This window comes from Lagenorhynchus albirostris, chromosome X (assembly GCF_949774975.1).
Source record: "Lagenorhynchus albirostris chromosome X, mLagAlb1.1, whole genome shotgun sequence".
Taxonomy (NCBI): domain Eukaryota; kingdom Metazoa; phylum Chordata; class Mammalia; order Artiodactyla; family Delphinidae; genus Lagenorhynchus; species Lagenorhynchus albirostris.
In genome coordinates, this window is record NC_083116.1 from 20,686,813 (window position 1) to 20,706,436 (window position 19,624).

A 19,624-nucleotide genomic window follows, 5' to 3' on the forward strand; every position below is an offset into this window, starting at 1 on the left:
GTGTTCCAAAGTGGCCATACTATTTTACATTCCCGTGGGCAGTGAATGAGAGTTCCTGTTTGCGCCACATTCTCACCAGCATTTGGTGTTGACAGTGTTCTGGATTTTTGCCATTTTAGTAGGTGTGTAGTAGTATGTCTTTGTTTTAGTTTGCATTTCACTCATGACATATGATGGGGAGCATCTTTTCATTTGCTTATTTGCCATCTGTATATTTCATCGGGGAAGTGTCTCCTCAGATCTTTCGCCCATTTAAAAATCAGAATGGTTGTTTTCTTATTGTTGAGTTTTAAGAGTTCTTTGTATATTTTGGATAATAGTCTCTTATCAGATATGTCTTTTGCAAACAATTTCTCCCAGTCTGTGGCTTGTCTTCTCATTCTCTTGACCCACATTGCATTTTGTTGCTGTGTCTCCTTGGTCTCTTCTAATCTGTGATAGTTCTCAGTCTTTCTTTGTTTTTCATGACTCTTGAAGAGTATTGTTCAGTTGTCTTGTAGTTTGAATCTCACTTTGGGGTTGTTCGACATTTTTTTCATGATTTGATTGACATTATGCATTTTTAGCAAGAATGTGTTGGAAGGGATGTTACGTCTTTCTCAGTACATCATACCAGGGAACATATGACATCACTATGTCATGTTACTGGGGACAGTAACCTTAGTCACGTTGTTGAGGTGATGTCTGCTGGCTTTTTCCACTGTAGAGTTCCCATTTTTCCCTTTGTAATTGATAAGTATCTTGGTGGGGGGAGATACGCCTCAAATTTTTGCCCACTGGTTTTAGCATCTCTTGGTGGAGTTTGCCTGCAATAGTTATTGCGGTGTTTACTTAACGGTAATTTTGTATTTCCTTCATTCCATCTACATTTATTAATTGGGATTTTTCTGTAAGGAAGAGCTGTCCCTTCTCCCCATTTATTTATGTACTCTTTTATTTATATCAACATGGACTCAAGGAGAGTTATTTTTTGAGTTATAATACAATTCTATCATTTTTATTTTGTTACTCAAATTGTTCTATAAAGCTGTTAAATTTTTTAACTGACAGAATGAATTTTTTAAAATAAAAAAGCTTATTCTTAGGTATTGATTTTACTGAAAAATCAGAGGTGAGCCATTTTAATTTGCATTGCAACTAGTATGTTGATAATGCTTTGTTGCTGTCATTATTTCTGGTTAGTTTTTAGTATCTTGACCAAAATCTATGTGGTTATTCTATCTATAACCTTAATTCAGACTACTTATGGCTTACTCTGAGGAGATGGAGGTGACAGCCTGCATACACAGAGTGCAAACTGCCTTCCTAATATACTTTTTAGATCTCATTATGTGATATGAATTTTATTAATTTTACAATTATTCCCTTGGGCTTATTGTTATTATAAGTGTTTTATAAAGTAACAGTGAAAAGTCTAAATATCAGTGGTGCTTCCTACCTACTTTCTTAGAGGAAAATTAGGCTTAGTAAAATATTTGTCCATTTCTAATATAACAAGTTTTCCTGTGTTTCTAATTCTAGCAAAATAATGATGTACAGATATAAAGAAATTTTGATGATAACAATTATGATGACTTTTATAATTGACTGACTAAATCAGATTTTTTTCTGAATATTCTGAGTTGAAATTATATTTTTATTATGTCTTTCCATATTTTCTAGATAGGTTCATAAAATAAGTTCATACTGTCCTTTGAAGAGAATTGAAAACCTGCAAGAATGTTGTTCATACATATGGAAATTGCACAGTGAGGTAGATTTTTATATAAGATTTATCGAACCAGTTGCATTAGTTTATAACCATACCTGGTGAATTAAATCATAATGACTGAAATTGATTCTGAATAAATTAACCTGAATAAGTTTGTATTAATGTAGTCTTATCTAAAACAAACTAATTTAGCATGATTTATTCTGTTTTTGAAAATCCAGGAATTGGCTTTTAATACTTATTTCACATTTGAATATCTAAACCTTCAAACAAGTATAGGTTAAATGGCCAAATACATTACTTTTAGAAAGTTAAGTTATTATTGATTTTTCATCCCAATCGAGACAAATAAATATTGGTTATTAAAAAATATCTTTTCGGGCTTCCCTGGTGGCGCAGTGGTTGAGAGTCCGCCTGCCGATGCAGGGGACATGGGTTCGTGCCCTGGTCTGGGAAGATCCCGCATGCCGCGGAGCGGCTAGGCCCGTGAGCCATGGCTGCTGAGCTTGTGCGTCCGGAGCCTGTGCTCTGCAATGGGAGAGGCCGCAACAGTGAGAGGCCCGCGTACCGCAAAAAAAAAAAAACAAAACTTTTCTATTACTGTCATCTCACATTAACCCATCTGAGGGGAAAAACAAAACAAAACTCATCATCTTACATAACTCACATTATCCATCTCGTGAACTTTTAGAGGTAAAAGAGACATTTAGTCTAACCTTGTTTGTGATTAAGAAATCCCATCGATAACATCTAGGACAGTTATCTAGCCTCTGTTTTTTTTTCTTCCCCCCATCCAACCTCTGGTTGAACTCGGTATTGTTGGGATTCTTATTCAGGATATTTCATTTCACTGTGTTATATTCTCTGGTTCTCAGAATACTTCTATTTTTTAAAAAATATTTATTTATTTGGTTGCACCGGGTCTTAGTTGTGGCACACAGGCTCCTTAGATGAGGCAGGCAGGCACCTTAGTTGTGGCACGTGGGCTCCTTAGTTGAGGCAGGTGGGCTTCTTAGTTGTAGCATGCAAAAAACTCTTAGTTGTGGCATGCAAACTCTTAGTTGCAGCATGCGTGTGGGATATAGTTCCCTGACCAGGGATTGAACCTGGGCCCCCTGCATTGGGAGCACAGAGTCTTATCCACTGTGCTACCAGGGAAGTACCTCAAAATACTTCTTATTTGGCTTATAAGCTCCTTGGTGGAAGAGATTGTTTTATTCACTTTTGTATCCTTGACACTTGCAAATAGGTACTTAAGACATATTTGTTAAATTATATTGAGTAGCAATCTACTTTCTTGTGACTTTCCATGTTGGTTTTAATCTTATAGATCAACAAAGAACATTTTTTTCTATCTGATAGACTTTTCCATATGTGGATGCCACCATTTTGTCTTTAGTCTTTACTTCTCTAGACACAGAGTTTATGATTTCTAACCATTCTAGTCATCTTAGTTTATCTTCCACTCTTAAAATGTGATAACAAGGTTAGAACTCAGCCTGTAGATGAGGTCAAATAGAGTGGGACCATTAATTGTATTGGATTGGCCAAAAAGTGCCTTCGGTTTTTAAGTAAAAATAAAAGACACATTTTTCATTTTCACCAAGAACTTCATTGAACAACGTATTCACCCTGTTGTTTCACTACCTTCTGGCATTTTTCAGGCAACTTCATAATTCCATCTTCCCAAAACTTTTTATCTTTTTGAGCAGAGAACTGTTCGAGGTTCCTTCTACAGTCTTCCAGGGAATTGAAATTTTTTTCCATTAAGAGAATTTTGTAAAGACCAAAATAATTGGAAATCTGAAGGTGCAATGTCTGGTGAATACGGCAGATGAATCAGAACTTCCCAGCCAAGCTGTAACAGTTTTTGTCTGGTCCTCAAAGAAACATGCGGTCTTGTGTTACCCTGATGGAAGATTATGCATTTTCTGTTGACTAATCATCGAGTGCTGCTTTCAGTTGGTCTAATTGGGAGCAGTACTTGTTGGAATTAATCATTTGGATTTCCAGAAGGAGCTCATAACAGAGGACTCCCTTCCAATCCCACCATATACACAACATCACCTTCTTTGGATGAAGACTGACCTTTGGTGTGGTTGGTGGTGGTTCATTTCACTTGCCCCACGATCTCTTCCATTCCACATTACTGTACAGTACCCACTTTTCATCACCCGTCACAATTTGTTTTAAAATGGAACATTTTCATTATGTTTAAGTAGAGCGGAAATATGGTCAAGAAGGTTTTTTTCGCTTAACTTATGTGGAACTCAAACATCAAAGCGATTCACATAACCAACCTAGTGCAAATATTTTCAGTGCTTGATTTGGATATTTTGAGTATGTTGGCTACCTCCCGCATGGTATACTGTTGATTATTCTCAATAACTCGATTTGATCGCTATCAACTCCAACTGGTCTACCTGACTGTGGAGCATCGTCCAGTGAGAAATCTCCAGCATGAAACTTCGCAAACCACTTTTGACACGTTTGATCAGTCACAGCACCTTCTCCATACACTGCACAAATCTTTTTTTTTTTTTTGCGTTTCTACCTTTCTTGAAAAATAACGTATAATATGCTGGAAATGTTGCTTTTTTTCTTCCATCTTCAATGTTAAAATGGCTACACAAAAATTCACCAATTTTGATAAGTCTTTTTTTTTAAATGCATGCTGATATGACAGCTGTCACATACAATCTAACAGAATTATTTCCAATGAAGTTAAAGACAAGTAAGTGCTACTAGAGCCATCTTACAGAAAAAACCAAACAAAACTTTTAGCCAGCCCAATAGATTAATGGCCTCTTTTGTGTAAAAGTAGTAGGCTAGGCACTGTGAAATCAAGAAAAATATCTGAACTAGAAAAGCATACCTACAGACTCAGAACTTTATATTGTCACTTTTGTATATTGACTTTTAAATTGCATTTTCCAGCTGATATTGGGGTAAAGTTTTGTAAGGCTACCAAATCATTGTTCACACCACTTTGGATATTTAATAATAACTTACATTTAACTCTTGGCAGTTTACCTAATGCTTTCACATATATGGTCACATTTAATCCTCAGAGTAGATATTATTATTATTCCCATTTTACAGATGGAGAAAATAATTTCTTCAGAGTTATACAGTTGGTAAAGTGGCAGAACCTGGTTTCAAATTCAGGTCTTTCTGATTCCACTGGCTTTTCCCACAGCTACCTTACCAAGAGGTCTTATTTTAAAATTTCTCTTGATTTGAAGGGATATGTGGCTGTCATGTTGATATTTATTATTTATGCCTTTCAGCTATTTTCTAATTCATACACTTAACACAGTTACCAGAATCAATATTAGTCTTCCTCCTATATTAGACGCTATTTATTTATTTTGACATAAAATATTAACCAGATTATGCAAATTCTTCTCAATCACTAAGCAAGAGCTAAGTTTCAAACTTCCTTTAAAAAAAAAAGAAAACCATCCTTGCACTTGCACCTAAACTTGGTATACAGTATGAGGTTTTGGAAGTTGGGATGTATAACTGACTTATAAAGCAAGTTTTTTTTTTAATTGAAGTATAGTTGATTTACAATATTGTGTTAGTTTCAAGTGTACAGCAAAGTGATTTAGTTACTTCTTTTTCAGATTCTTTTGGGGTGCATGTATCTTTTCCAATTAGAGTTTTACAAAGCAAGTTTTGATTCTTCCTAATGGCTTTGGTTTTCTCGCACTTCTACAACCTTGATGTGCTTGATATTTATAAAAAAATTTGGAATTATTAAACTCCTCATTCTTGTTTTCGTGTATAGCTTGGAATGGTGGAATGGATTGAACCTCCCAAACGAGAACGCAAAGCCAACTATGCGGTGGATGCCTACTTCAGAGAGGCTTTACGTGTTAGTGAGCCAAAGATTCCAAAGGTAAAGCAGTATGAGGCCAGGTTTTATGTCCTACAGTAGAATTGTCTCGTAACGTGGTCTCTGATTCAGATTTACTTATATTAGTGCTAAATCTTAGTCCCTAAAATATAACAATACAGAAAAGTACTTGATATGCTCCAGCCATATAAATGGATTCCATTGTATTTATTTTTCTATATATAAAAGAAATAATAAAAGATAAGTGTGTTCACTTCATGTACTGAAAACAAATATATATGTAATGCATTTTCTCCCCCGCAGGCTCCACGACCTCCAAAACAGCCAAATATTCAGGATTTTCAGTTTTTCCCACCACGCTTATTTGAGCTCCTCGAAAAGGAAATTCTTTATTATAGGAAGACCATAGGCTATAAGGTAATTTTTCAGTTTTTGGATTAGCATAATACAATCTTTTAAGCTAATATAATGTATCAAGCTAGACTAGAAAGTGTTCCATTTTAATGTGAGAGAACTTAAGAGTAAGTCAAAATAGTGGTGTTTTTAAAACCAAAGAGGGGGTTTAACTAGAAGCAAAGCATCAAGCTACCCAATCACCAGTAAGATCATCACTAAATGAGATTAGTGGAGAATTATCCAATATTTCAAAATAGTAATACCATTTTAATAATTCTCGTATTCAGGTGCTCGAAGAATATGTAGAATAAACAATAGGTATGTGTTTAAATAGAAGTGAATGTATAATAGATGATAGGAAATGTTTGATTATTTTCCTCAAAATGACCAAGAAATAGTATTTTTGTGTTTATTGCTCGTAGATTGATAGAAGCCCTGTTGGTGGTTAGTAGATTGTGATCACTTAGGTGTTAAAATAATGATAAACACGATAATGAATTATGGAACTTAAAAATGATCTTTTGGAATTCAAATTTCTTACTTATATAGGTAGATAAGAACCCGTTTGTAGTGAGTGAAATATAATGTCTGTCATACTTACAGCTATCACATTGAGAGATTAAGCATACCAGGTTATTTCTGTATGTTGAAATTGGCTTCCTAGTGAGTGGAAAGGGATGACCAAATAATAGTCAATAGTATGAACAAAATTATAAAAGTATTAACACTGTTATAATTTTATGAAGATTTATGTTTTATGAATTGGAAGCTGTGTTTTAAAATTTATTTTGTGAACTTTTATCACAAGTGGAACTGTGACCAGTTATTTTGATTAGTAACTGTAATATGCCTAGAAAAGCTCCATATATATATAAGATATTTAGTTAATATTTTCGAACTGAGGGAAGAGATATGGGGACATATGTATATGTATAACAAACTCACTTTGTTATAAAGCAGAAACTGACACACTATTGTAAAGCAGTTATACTCTAATAAAGATGTTAAAAAAATATTTTGGAACTGAATGAATCTCTAGAGTGTTTCTACTATTTGTCCAAAGTGGGAGCACTGTCATTTGAAATAGAGCAAAAAAGTTTTGCTTGCTATTTATGTACCAAAGTTTAGATATATATAAATAGGAACAAGAAACTTAAGGTGAATATAAGTGGAAATATATATAAATAAGAACAAGAAAGTTAGGGTGAATATAAGTATAAAAATATATAAAGTGGTTAGTTATAATCTGGTTAGGGAAATATTAAATTTGAATGTATTTAACCAACAGGACTGGATAAAATCCTTCTTAGGAAGTTGTAGAAGAGTACAGGAATCATGGTTGAACATCGGATCAGGCATAAAACCAGTTTCAAAGAAAGTGAAAACAGCGATATGGTAGAAGAAACAGGCAAGTTATAGGTTTAAAATGTAAAATAAAAATAGTAAAATTAATAAAGTAGTGAATAAGATTTCACGAGGTAAACAAATATATACATGATCCCACTAAGAATTATTAAACATTTTAGGTTTAGATCATTATTTTCTGTTAACTTTTATTGACTATTATTAGTGAGACTTAAAGGAGAATTAGATTGAAATGTTAGACCCCAGTAATCAACCAAATATCTGTGTAGAGCATCTTATAATTGAATAAATGTTTTACCACATACTTCATTTGATTTCTTAGAAACCCTGCGAGATAGGTGTTATTATCACCTCTATATAATAGGTGAGGAAACAAGTTCAGTGAGGTTAAATGACTTGTTCAAGGTCAGGTAGCTAACAGAGTTGCCAAGGGTGCTGGTCTCAAACACAGGTTCTGAGCATTCAAATGCTATGCTCTTTCCACTCAGACATTCTGGGCTATTTCTGCATCTGACATAACTCTGCTTCTTTCAGCAGCCCTAAATAAGGACTGTGTTTACAGTGGTTTGACATGTTGTTTGGGAGGTGAGCCAAGTGGTAGTCAAGTAGCAGCAATAAAAAAATCACCTCTGCTAATATAACTGTTTATGCTCCTTCTTTGGAGATACTGAAATTCTGTTCCCTGTGATAATACAGTGCCCACCACATTCTCGCCACAGCTCTGGTTTTAATGTAGATAGTGCCTTTCATTACAGGCGGTTTGTGGTTAAGGGTCAGGGTCTTACATGACAGTTGGGTGGTGGCCAGCTGGAAGGAGATGGAGGAGAGAGGAAACCTTAGAAGAGGGAGGAATGAAGGGACAGCTGCGAAGGGTGATAGGAAGGAGGAAGGTGCAAGAAGAGAGGAAAGGGATGAGTGAGCAGAGGGGAGATGGCACGGCATCCATGCTGTGGCACCTTACTGTTTTCTGTTCCTCACCTCCCGGAGAGAAGTGACTGGAGAGGGAGTGTGAGTGAAAGGAGGACTGTTTTTCATTTAATACATATTTATCGAGTGCTCCCCTATGCCAGGTCCTATGTCAAGGTCTGAGGATAAACTGACGAATAAGACAGTGGGGGTTCCTCAGTGCACAGTACTCACGTTCTAATGGAGGAGACAGACATTAAGCTGAAAGCACAGCGTAGTGACGTTACTTGTTTTCAGTACTTACAAAGGGTGCTACGAGGGATCATAACGTGGGTATCTAGTGTGGAGTGGGAGATCAGGGAGGTGGTCCCTAAGGACCACCATTTAAGTTGAGATCAGAGAGATGCACAGGAATTAGCCAAGTGAAGTGTGGGACAGAAGCGTTCAGGTGGGGGAGCCACAGGTACAAAGGTGTTGTGGTAGGAAGGAGGATTGCCCCTTCAGAAACTGAAAGAAGGCCAGTGTTGCTAGGGAGTGGTGAGAAGGAGAATGACTTGAGATGAAACTGGTGAGTTGGTTGAGTTGGATCAAGTGGAGCATTGAACATTAATTATAAGTCATATTAATTAGGTTGAACTTCAGAGCAAAGAAAGCCTTTGAGATGTTTTTAAGGCAAAGGGGTAGGTGGGTGATGGAATAATAACAGCAGATAGTTATTTAGTCCTTACTTGTGTTGCTTACTCTTCTTAGTTGTTGAGAAATGATTAGCTCAGTATTCTCAGAAGAGCCCTGGAACTACATACCCATTTTACAGGTGGGGAAACTGAGGCATACAGAGGTTGAGTAATTTGCCCTGAGTAATTTGCTCAAGGTCAAGCCACTTATAAGAGGTAGAATATGATCAGACTTATATTTTAAAAAATCACTCTGGCTGGGCTTCCCTGGTGGCGCAATGGTTGAGAGTCCGCCTGCCGATGCAGGGGACGTGGGTTCGTGCCCTGGTCCGGGAAGATCCCACATGCCGCGGAGCGGCTGGGCCCGTGAACCATGGCTGCTGAGCCTGCGCGTCCGGAGCCTGTGCTCCGCAATGGGAGAGGCCGCAACAGTGAGAGGCCTGCGTACCGCAAAAAAAAAAAAAAAAAAAAAAATCACTCTGGTTGCAACACAGAGAATGGTGAGTTTCTCCAGGGAAACCAGCCAGGAGGCTGCTGCAGTGTGAAGATGGAAAGATGGTGGTGGCTGGGAGTGTGGTGGTGGCAGTGGGGGTGGAAGAAGAATCGACCCCCTACCACTCCACTCCTAGCCCCAGGCTCTCCTCAGCCCCATCCTGGATTGCCTTTGTACTGTCTTAAGACTTGCCTTGATCCTCTGTATGCCTACTTAGCTGGGGATTTACAAGACAAAGAAGAATACATTCTGGATGTTGGTTCTTTCTGAACCTTGTCTCTTCCATTCTTTACCAGGGGCTACAGACCTAAGCTAAGGTGGGTGCTTTAATTGGGTGGGTCTTGTGTTTGAGTACAGTTGTCCCTTGGTATCTGCGGGACATTGGTTCCAGAAGCCCACAAAGATACCACGATCCGTGAATGCTCAAGTCTCATATAAGATGGCGTAGTATTTGCATGTAACCTATGCAAATTCGCCCATATATTTTACATCATCTCTATATTACTTATAATACCTAATACAATGTGATTGCTATGTAAATAGGTATAAATACAATGTGAATCCTATGTAAATAGTTGCCAGCATGCAGCAGATTTAAGTTTTGCTTTTTGGAACTTTCTGCAATTTTTTCCTCAAATGTTTTTGATCTGAGGTTGCTTGAATCCACAGATGCAGAACCCGCGGATACGGAGGGCTGACTGTATAGACAGATGAGCATGGCATGTTAATCACTTGCAAAAGCTTCCTATAAAGGACGATATGATATTGATAAGTGTTGGGCATATCTTCTCAAGGATTCCTAGCATTGATTTTTTTCCCCCCTACTAAACCGCCAGAAAACTAACCCAAGCCACAATATGAATGGAACAATAGTTTGTTCTCAGATGAACAGGACTGCTGTAGTGGAGTTTCCTGATATTCTCTACGCAGTTAGGTTCTCAAAAAGGGACTCCTTTCCCTCTTTCTGCTTAAATGATTGTTAGCTCAGGGGAGGGAGGTTTTGTCTGAAGCTGGGGGCATTGTGGTGCATGGTTCCATTTTGTCCATTTTGAGTCCCCACTGTCACATTCTGTAGTGACTTGGAGTGTGGTTAGTGAAGGGCTCAGTAGGCTTGAAGCAGTTGGTAAACAGCATTTTTCTTCAGGGCCTGCTTATTTGCATTTTTATTTTCTGTTTTGTTTTTTCCCCTCAATACTCAGCACAACAAGGTCACAGCAGTATTCCTGATAATAAGATCTGGAATTAAGGAGTTCTGTTTTATTTGAGGCTGAGAGAAGTAGTTGTTTGTTTTGTCCTAACCACTTGGTAGATAGCTGTGCATTATGTGCCAATTTTCCCTGCTGTCTAAGCTCTGACCTTGTTGCAGGTTAGACGTATTCAGAAGCTTCATTGCTCTTGTGACTTAAAGGAGTTACTTAATGCTTTTAATCACTTGCTCACTAAAACCCTTCCATTGGAAGAAGGTGACTGAATTGATATTTCAATTGCAGAAGTTTAAAAATCCGGAGTATCCAAAAGTCCCGTTGAGTCTAAGACATGGAGTGAAAGAGTTTTGCCATATTAGAAGCTGAAGAAAGCTGTAGGACATTCTAATATATATCTTCAATAAAAATTCTTTGGGAGGGGATATAAACATTTGACAAATGCAGGAAGTTCTATAATCTTTGTGAGTTTCCGTAATGTGTCATTGTGGGCCACCTGTTTTGTTGTGGTAGAATTAAAATACAGTGAGCTGATTTCAGGTTACTACTTTTATTTTGTGTTGTCACATTTAATTCAGTATTCCATATTTCTATGAAATGTTTGCTGAAGCTCCTAAGAAGCAAGGCCCCCCAAAAAGTTTTTCACTTTTCCATGGAACATAACTCTTAATCAGAAATTCCTTACTATCTGACTAGAAATCCAAATAATAATTGAGTTGTTTCCTTGAAAGATAACTTCTTGTATATTAAGTGTTACTGGGGGTCATCAGTAATATATACAGTATGAGTACTTGAGATACCATCTAGGTATCTGTTTAGTACTATTGGCCTATAATTTGTCTACTTAATTCTTTTATAGCACTTTGAAATCACTCTAGGAAGCTAAATGTCGATAAAACCTCATGAGGTAAAAAATGAATACCTTTTAAAAATAATAAATATTAAGAAGGAGATTATTTGTAGGAAGAGATACAGGAATTTAGGAATTACGAGTCATTTCTAATTCTAAAAATTTTAGCAGTTGTTTGAGTAATTTTTAGAACTAAAATTGTAAATGTGGGCTTCCCTGGTGGTGCAGTGGTTGAGAGTCCGCCTGCCGATGCAGGGGACACGGGTTCGTGCCCTGGTCCGGGAAGATCCCATGTGCCGCGGAGCGGCTGGGCCCATGAGCCATGGCCGCTGAGCCTGCGCGTCCGGAGCCTCTGCTCCACAACGGGAGAGGCCACAACAGTGACAGGCCTGCATACCGCAGAAGAATTTTAAAAAATTAAAAGAAAAATAAAATTGTAAATGTAACATTGATGAAGTCATTCTAAAGTTTTGCTGTATTAAAAATATGGGCAGTCGATCCTAAAATCTAATGGTATGTTATAATATTCTGATTTTGCCTTTATTAAAGTTCAGGTGGAAAATTTTTAGTATTGAAGATATCTACATAGAATAAAAAGTTCATTTTGTGTGGGTATATTATCCATTTTCTGTCATAAAATTAGATGTTTGTGAAATATTTTGTTAAAGTATGGTTTGTCAGGTATGGAAAGTTTGAAGCATTTTGGTAGAGAAATATCTTAAGATTAAAGAGGTTTTCCTCAATGAAAGTTAAAATTTATGGCCAAAGTAATTTCACCAGCAACTGAAGGGGTCTGTTAAACTTTTAAAGCTATGTCTGTAATTTTTTTCAACATTTTATTATGAAAAATTTCCAAACAGAAAAATGTCAAAATAATTATACAGTAAACACCCATATACACACCACATATATTTTCCAATTTACATTTTACTGTATTTGCTTTATCACCTATTTGTCCATTTCTCCAGCTTTCTATCAAATGGATATCCTTCTTATTTCTTTATGAATTTCAAAGTTGCAGACATAAGTATATTTCACCCGGAAACACTTCAACATGTATATCATTAGCCAGAGTTCAATATTTATTTGATTCTTTTTAAGATAAAAGTTATATACATTGAAATATATAAATCTTGTGTGCCATTTGGTGAATTTTGACAAATGCATACGCCTATATAACTGAAACCCCTATAAAGATATAGAAAGTGCCCCTTCCCAGTCAATCCTCATATTCATTCCCCAGACACAACCACTGTTCTGATATTATTTTCATCTGTAGATTAGTTTTTTTGTTCCAGAGTTTCACATAAATGGAATCATATATTATGTGTAAGGCTTCTTTCACTTAGCATAGTGTTTTTGAGATTCATCTATGTTGTCCCATTATCAATGGTGCATTCCTTTTTATTGCCGAGTACTATTCCATTGTAAGGATATACCACAGTTTGCTTATCCAGTCTCTTGTTGATGGACATCTGGACTGCTTTCTGGGTTTTGGCTCTTGTGAGTAAAGCTGCTATAAACATTCTCCTAAAAGTCTTTGTATAGATATGTTAGGAATGGAATTGCTGGTGTGCCTGTGATTTAAAAGTGGAATTTAGCTATTGAAAAAAGTGATTTTAAATCATGCATATCACTGGACTACATTTCATTTTTAATTTACACCTTCTTTTCCATTTCCATTTGCTACCGTCCTAGGCCAGGTGATCATACATCATTTCTAGATTACAACAGTTTAGCTGGTTCTCTTGCCTCTAGTTGCTTCCTCACTTCAATCCATCCAGCACAAGGCTTGCAGGTGAAAACAGTACTCCTTTGGTGAAAGATCTCCAATGGCTTGCTGTTGCCTACTGTGTAGTTTCAGAAGGCCCTCTAATTCTGTTTCCCCCGACCTTGTTTCTTATCCCGTCTCAACATAAACCTTATATATGCTCCTTCCTGTTTTTGCCTTACCGTTTTTGCTTTACTGCTCCAGCCTAGAATATTCGTTCTCTCTTCTCCATCTCCCCAAATTCTTATAGTTCTTAGAGTATAGCTCAGAATTCCGCAGCTAGGTTGTGAGCTCCTTGTGGGCAAGGACCATGTCCACTATTTTTTATATTCCAGTGAACACCTATCATAGTGCTATGGACAAAATAGACATTTAGTCATTACTTACTAATTTGATTGTCTTGTACTGATGATTATGTACAAATGAATCTGTTTTTCAGTATGTCTTTTTAATGCCCAGTTAGTAGGTTTTATATTTAAACAACTATTGGATACAATAGTTTTAAAAATACTTATTTTTAAATTACAATGCTATGATTGAAACTCTATGAAATATGTATGACAATTAGAGAAATGTACTCTAGTATGTATTATAATCATGTTTTAGTAAAACCGTGACTATTTGATACATCTAGAGGATGAGTCATTTATGATAGGTGTGCCTTCCAAACAGTGGAAGGCTTACTGCCAACCCTGTTCTTGCCATGTTTGATGGATGCTATAAAATGTACTATACATGTTATATACCTGCCCTCGTAAATCAATGTGCTGCATTGTCACTGCAGATGCACATAAAAATGATGTGAGGCTTTGCGCTGAGTGACTTAGTTTATCACTCCATACAATGAATGCTGCTTTATACTGCTGAACTGTATGGGTTGTCTAAGTTCATGGTGACACACTGAGGCCCCTGGGACTACAGTTTTGAGATACAAATGACTGGCTGACTGCTTGCTTCCTTGTAGAGCTGAGCTTCTGTCCTCAGTCTTTTGAACTTGAGCTCTCTTCTTCTCAGTTGCCAGTGTATTGCAGCTCTATATACTATGCAGTGCTGTATAGTATACACTATACCTTCTGTTGCTTACTGCTACTGTAGTTTTTTCCCCTTGACTGCAGGTCCCATCACAGCTGTTTGTGTGCTTTGCTTACCCCTTCCCTCTTATATATAGTCTCTATTTTTTTTTTTTGCTTCTTCATTATCCTGTCACTCTTTCAGTCTTTGCATTTTATGTGAAGATGCTGTCTCTTTCCATATCCTGGAAGGCAATAAAAGTACTCCTTTCTTTTTGCATGTTGAACTGATTAGAGCATTGGATGCAATCTTCAGGTGCATTGCCACTTCTATACCCTGGTCTGTATTGCCAGGTGAATATGGGCTCTTTGTACTACCCAACTTTTTGTTTCTGGGCTTGAGATTTTATTGTATAATGTTGGTGTTGGGGATAATGATATTATTATTACCATGTATTACCATATCATAAGGATTTTTTTGTTCCACAGTGTAATTAAGTCTAGAATATAATGTAGCATTTAGCTGTAACTGGTTTTTAACTGTAAAGTACCACGTGGCACATTTAAGAACAGTTCTACTTTGGTAATATCATGGTAGTAGAAATGTGGAGAGGGTCATGTGTCATTCTGGTATGACTTTATTTTGTTTACTGCTGAACTAACTCTAAATATTGATACAAGTATGTATACCCTTAATTAATTTTTCTCAACAGTTTACTCATAACACACCTCTTGATTCTTAGGTCCCAAGGAATCCTGATATCCCAAATCCAGCTGTGGCTCAAAGAGAGGAGCAAAAAAAGATTGATGGAGCTGAACCTCTTACACCAGAAGAGACTGAAGAAAAGGAAAAACTTCTCACACAAGTAACATATTTTAAGTGATTGAAATACTTCTAGTCAACGAATAGAAAAAAAGATATTATAAATTACACTTACTTTTTATTGTATGGGCCTGGTACCCTGATTGGACACACCAACACAACTGAGGGCTATTTTGTAAACATACATTTAGACCAAATATCCCTATTTTTTTAATTCCTTTTATAGAATACACTCTTTTAGAAATACTAAAAAATATATAAATGCAAAATATAGGTGTCAATTATAAGAAATAAGACATGCATTTTATCAATTATAGTAAAGTCAGTTAATCCACATATGAATCCTGATAGACAGTAATTACTAGCATATTCTTGAAAATTTAAATTTATTTTATTGATTGTGAACTGTCGTCTGAAATTATACTCTACTAATCTTTTATTTATGGAATGATTTCATAATCCTCAAAATGCCTTATATTCTTTCTTGAAAAGAACTTTAATACAATGATGAGAAATTTCTGAAACTATAAAAGGTGCTCATTGTATAGTTAAAAGCTAATAGTTAATAAGTAGGGAACATTTCGATTTGAACAACATATTAATGCTTTCTGGTCATTGTTGCTTTAATGAGTTTTACGAGTGTCATACTTCCAAAATAATCTGTAGAAGATAAAAAGAATTACAGTGCAAAAGATCCTTGGAAAATAATAAAGAAACGTGTACTGTATGATACCACCTTAGTATAGAAAGTAGCCAGCAAGATTTATTTATTCAACAAATTCTTTTGAACAATATGCAAAGCACAGTGCTAGGAAATTTTCCACATTAATTATTGAAAGATAGTTTTTATATTTATATCCTATTTATTATATAGGTCTTTTCTTTGTTATAACATGTAATTTTATTGAATGAAGTTTTACAAATTACATTCATAATTTTTGAGCCACATGCCTGGAAGTCATAAAGTTTAGTTTGAAAATGTAATTGCAACTGGTTGAATATTAGGACTTACCACAGAATAAAGTAAAACATTTAAATATTCATGATTTTTTTTCAAAATTTATTTCCTGAACACAAAAATAAAGTTATGGTCTTAGACTGTTACTTGGCTTGCAGTATATTGTGAATGTACAATATATTGTGAATGTACAGTCTCAACTGAGAAATTGCTTTAGTTTGTAATTAGAAACAAAATCAATTTTTTGCCCCTCCTAGTACTTGAAGTCATCTTTAATCACCTTTCTCTACTGCCCTAAATAATTAATCTTTTAAAAAATCATGGGAGTACAAAGGAACAAAATATGGGGTAATCTAAAATCTTTATCAACTAACGCCTAGGGATAGAGTTTTGCTCTGTCAAGGGTATCACATTTATGTGGGTGGGGACTTGAGGAGTGGAAGACAAAAATTTGATCTTGTGACTTCAAATAAATACCAAAGAGACTTAAAACACTGATTGGTCGAACTGTTCTATCTTTTAGGAAAGAAATTGAGCAGGCCCCATAACATTCTGTTTATCGAATCCTATTTATGAATATAATTTTGAACAGAAATTATTTGTTCACAGTAGTTTGGAATGATGTAAAGAGCTACAAAAATTTTTCTTCAGTCTTTTTTTTTCCTTCATGTATTTCTTTGATTTAATGCATACACATTTTTTCTTAATTTACATGGGAATAAGTCTGTGAAAAAAATGAAGTACTGGAATATCCAGGACTTCAGCATTTACATTAGTATTTTAATTTTAATGCATTTGTATTTTAATGTAGTAGGCATCTATAAAATACGGAGTTAAAAACTACACAATATCTTGGAGCTATAAATCAGTTTTTAGTACTTGGAGGGAAGTATATTCTCTTCATGATAGAAAAGCAGTTATTAGTAACACTAACTCAACTTTTGATTCCAACATAAAACACCTGGGATTTTATAAGAAGGAAAATTTTAAGCCTTTTGAACTGTTTTTAATGTATCATTTTATAGAACTAAATAGAACAATATTTGGATTGGTTGATTTAACCTCTATTGATGATGCTTAATTTTTTGTTCACAGGGATTCACAAACTGGACTAAGCGAGATTTTAATCAGTTTATTAAAGCTAATGAGAAGTATGGAAGAGATGACATTGATAATATAGCTCGAGAGGTGGAGGGCAAATCTCCTGAGGAGGTCATGGAATATTCAGGTTTGTATACAACTACAAAAATGGTGTTTAATTGTAACCTTATGCATTTCTTTAGTGTCAATTTAATTTTACCTTTGTTCAGAGACCTTTAGACTTTTATGAATAAACTGTAAGTGAAAGTATAAAATATAATTGTATTTCTATGAAAAGATTATAAGATTTATCCAAACAAATTGCTGTGGTTCCTACTAGTTAGCTAATAGAGCCAAGTATAGCACTGATAAAACAAGGGTAGCTATTGGATGAGCACTGGCAAAATGCCTACTTTCCCACGTCTGGAATTTGATCATCTTCTGGGCAAGTCAAGTCTAACGCTTCAGTTTCAGTGGATGGAATTAGTGTCTTTCTAGGTTGTCCTTGAAGTAGAGAATTCCTATAAGGTCCTTTTAGATCCTCAAACACTCTCAGGGTTCTAGTTTGCTCCAGGCAAGTTATGTGTGGATTCTGCTAACTCCAGGCAAGCTGGAGTGGATCTGAAAAGACTGCTTGAATAAACCTGTTGATTGGTCCTAGAATCAGTTCCTTCTCTTACTTAGCTGTGTCTTTGGTCTTGACCAGAACTAGATTAGGTGCTGAAGCATATGGAGTTAATATTGATTTCCATGTCACAGTGCATCCAACCTCAGGCTTCTGAAAAGAAATCTTATTAAAATAGGTAAATATGTCTAGTAAATTTTCTTTATGTAGAAGAACATAGGAAGTTTCTAAAATCCAATTAGATTGAGCTCTCGTATTTAGTCTGAATATCAGCTGTATAGAATCTAGGGCATTTTTTTTCCCCATAGAAACAATGTTACAACGTAGGTTTAGGTTTCTGAGCTAGCCTCTCAAAGCCTATTTAGCCTAACAACTGAAATTCTGCATTTTTGCCATGAAAAATAGTAGGGAGGAAACATTGAAATACTACTAAATAGACCAAAGATTAATATAGATTAGGCACAATTTTTAATTTATTTATAGTGCTAATGCTTGAATAAATCCATGTTTAATTAGAGAACACTTTTTTTTCTTTTGGAAATCTGAAAGGGTCTTCTGGTGATTGCCAGGGACTTGAGAGATGGATTACATTTGAGTTTTTATTTCGTGTAGTATAACATCAAGTATATGAACGTCCTTTACTTTGATAACAGTATAACATTACTACTACCCTTAAAATTTATCACATAAGTTTAGGACATTTGGGGGCTTAAAGAGGGGAAAAATAGAGGAGAGAGAGAAATTTTAGCAGCAAGAGTTGAATGAAAGGAGTATAAAAGGATATGTGCAGAGAGATTTTCTGAAGTAGAATTTTCTTCAAAAGTTAGGAAGGGGGATAGCATCAGTGTGTATGAAATTGCAAGAAAAAAAATGATTTAAAAAGATATCACGTCGGGACTTCCATGGTGGTCCAGTGGCTAAGACTCCGTGCTCTCAATGCAGGGGGCCTGGGTTCGATCCCTGGTCAGGGAGCTAGATCCCACGTGCCGCAACTAAGACCTGGCGCAGCCAAATGAATAAATAAATATTTTTAAAAAGAGCTTATTTAAAAAAAATACCATGTCAGATGTTCCCTCAAATTGACAGCAAGCCAGGTAGCATGACTAGCTCAGGGCAGCTTAATTGGGACCAAGTCAGAGGATGGGGAGATTTGAATGAATTTATGTAGTTGGTTGCAATAAAAGATGAAATGTGTACAGTTGGCTGTTTGTGGTATCTTATTCATAGTAGGCGTTTAAATTGTGTTGAATGAATAAGTGAGAGAATGAATAAATGAATACAGGTGCTTATAAAAATCAGAGTACTGACATTCCTTTCTTGATAGACTCTAAAACTGAAAAAATTTGAGAATGTAGACTATGTCATTAGAGGGCCTCTCACTGAAGTCATAAGATGTGACATTAATGCAGCCAGATCATTTAGCTCATTTATAAAATTTGGGTGACTTGGCTTTCCTTTTTTTTAAAGAGAAAAGGCTATTCCAAGTAAGTTTAAAAAACAAGCTATATGTCACTGGAAATACTGTAAGAATAGTGAGTGGTTCCAAAAGCGAAGTAACAGTTTCAGTAGAAATTGCTGCTTTATAGGAAGTTTGATTGACCTGTTGATAATAGTTTCGTTTTTATTTTTGCTTGCTAGGAAACTATGTTCTCTAAGTTTATATGACCACCCTGTCTTCTTTTTCACTTTATGTGTTTGGTGCCTTCTATATAATGTTTGAATAAAAGCATAGCTTAAATCAGTATCTGTAGTAATATCTTTTGAAATTCTGGTCATCTGGGATGGATAATTAAAAACTTCGTAATATTTCATGAAAGGAAAATCACTAACCTAAAACCTCCTTGTTGAGGTCTTACTTTTAAATGGAAGGAGGTATTTAATACCCCTCATTTATTACA

General features: G+C 35.7%; 1 protein-coding gene across 5 annotated transcripts in view; it reads left to right on the forward strand.

The window, feature by feature from the left end:
• Positions 1–19,624, forward strand: part of SMARCA1 (SWI/SNF related, matrix associated, actin dependent regulator of chromatin, subfamily a, member 1) — a 68,814-nt gene that overhangs the window by 34,392 nt on the left and 14,798 nt on the right. For all 5 annotated transcript variants that reach the window (XM_060138227.1, XM_060138228.1, XM_060138229.1 and 2 more), the window contains 4 exons: positions 5,505–5,615; positions 5,877–5,990; positions 14,984–15,106; positions 17,117–17,249. In XM_060138227.1, the coding sequence (XP_059994210.1) occupies positions 5,505–5,615; positions 5,877–5,990; positions 14,984–15,106; positions 17,117–17,249 (481 nt within the window). The remainder of the gene's footprint in view (positions 1–5,504; positions 5,616–5,876; positions 5,991–14,983; positions 15,107–17,116; positions 17,250–19,624) is intronic.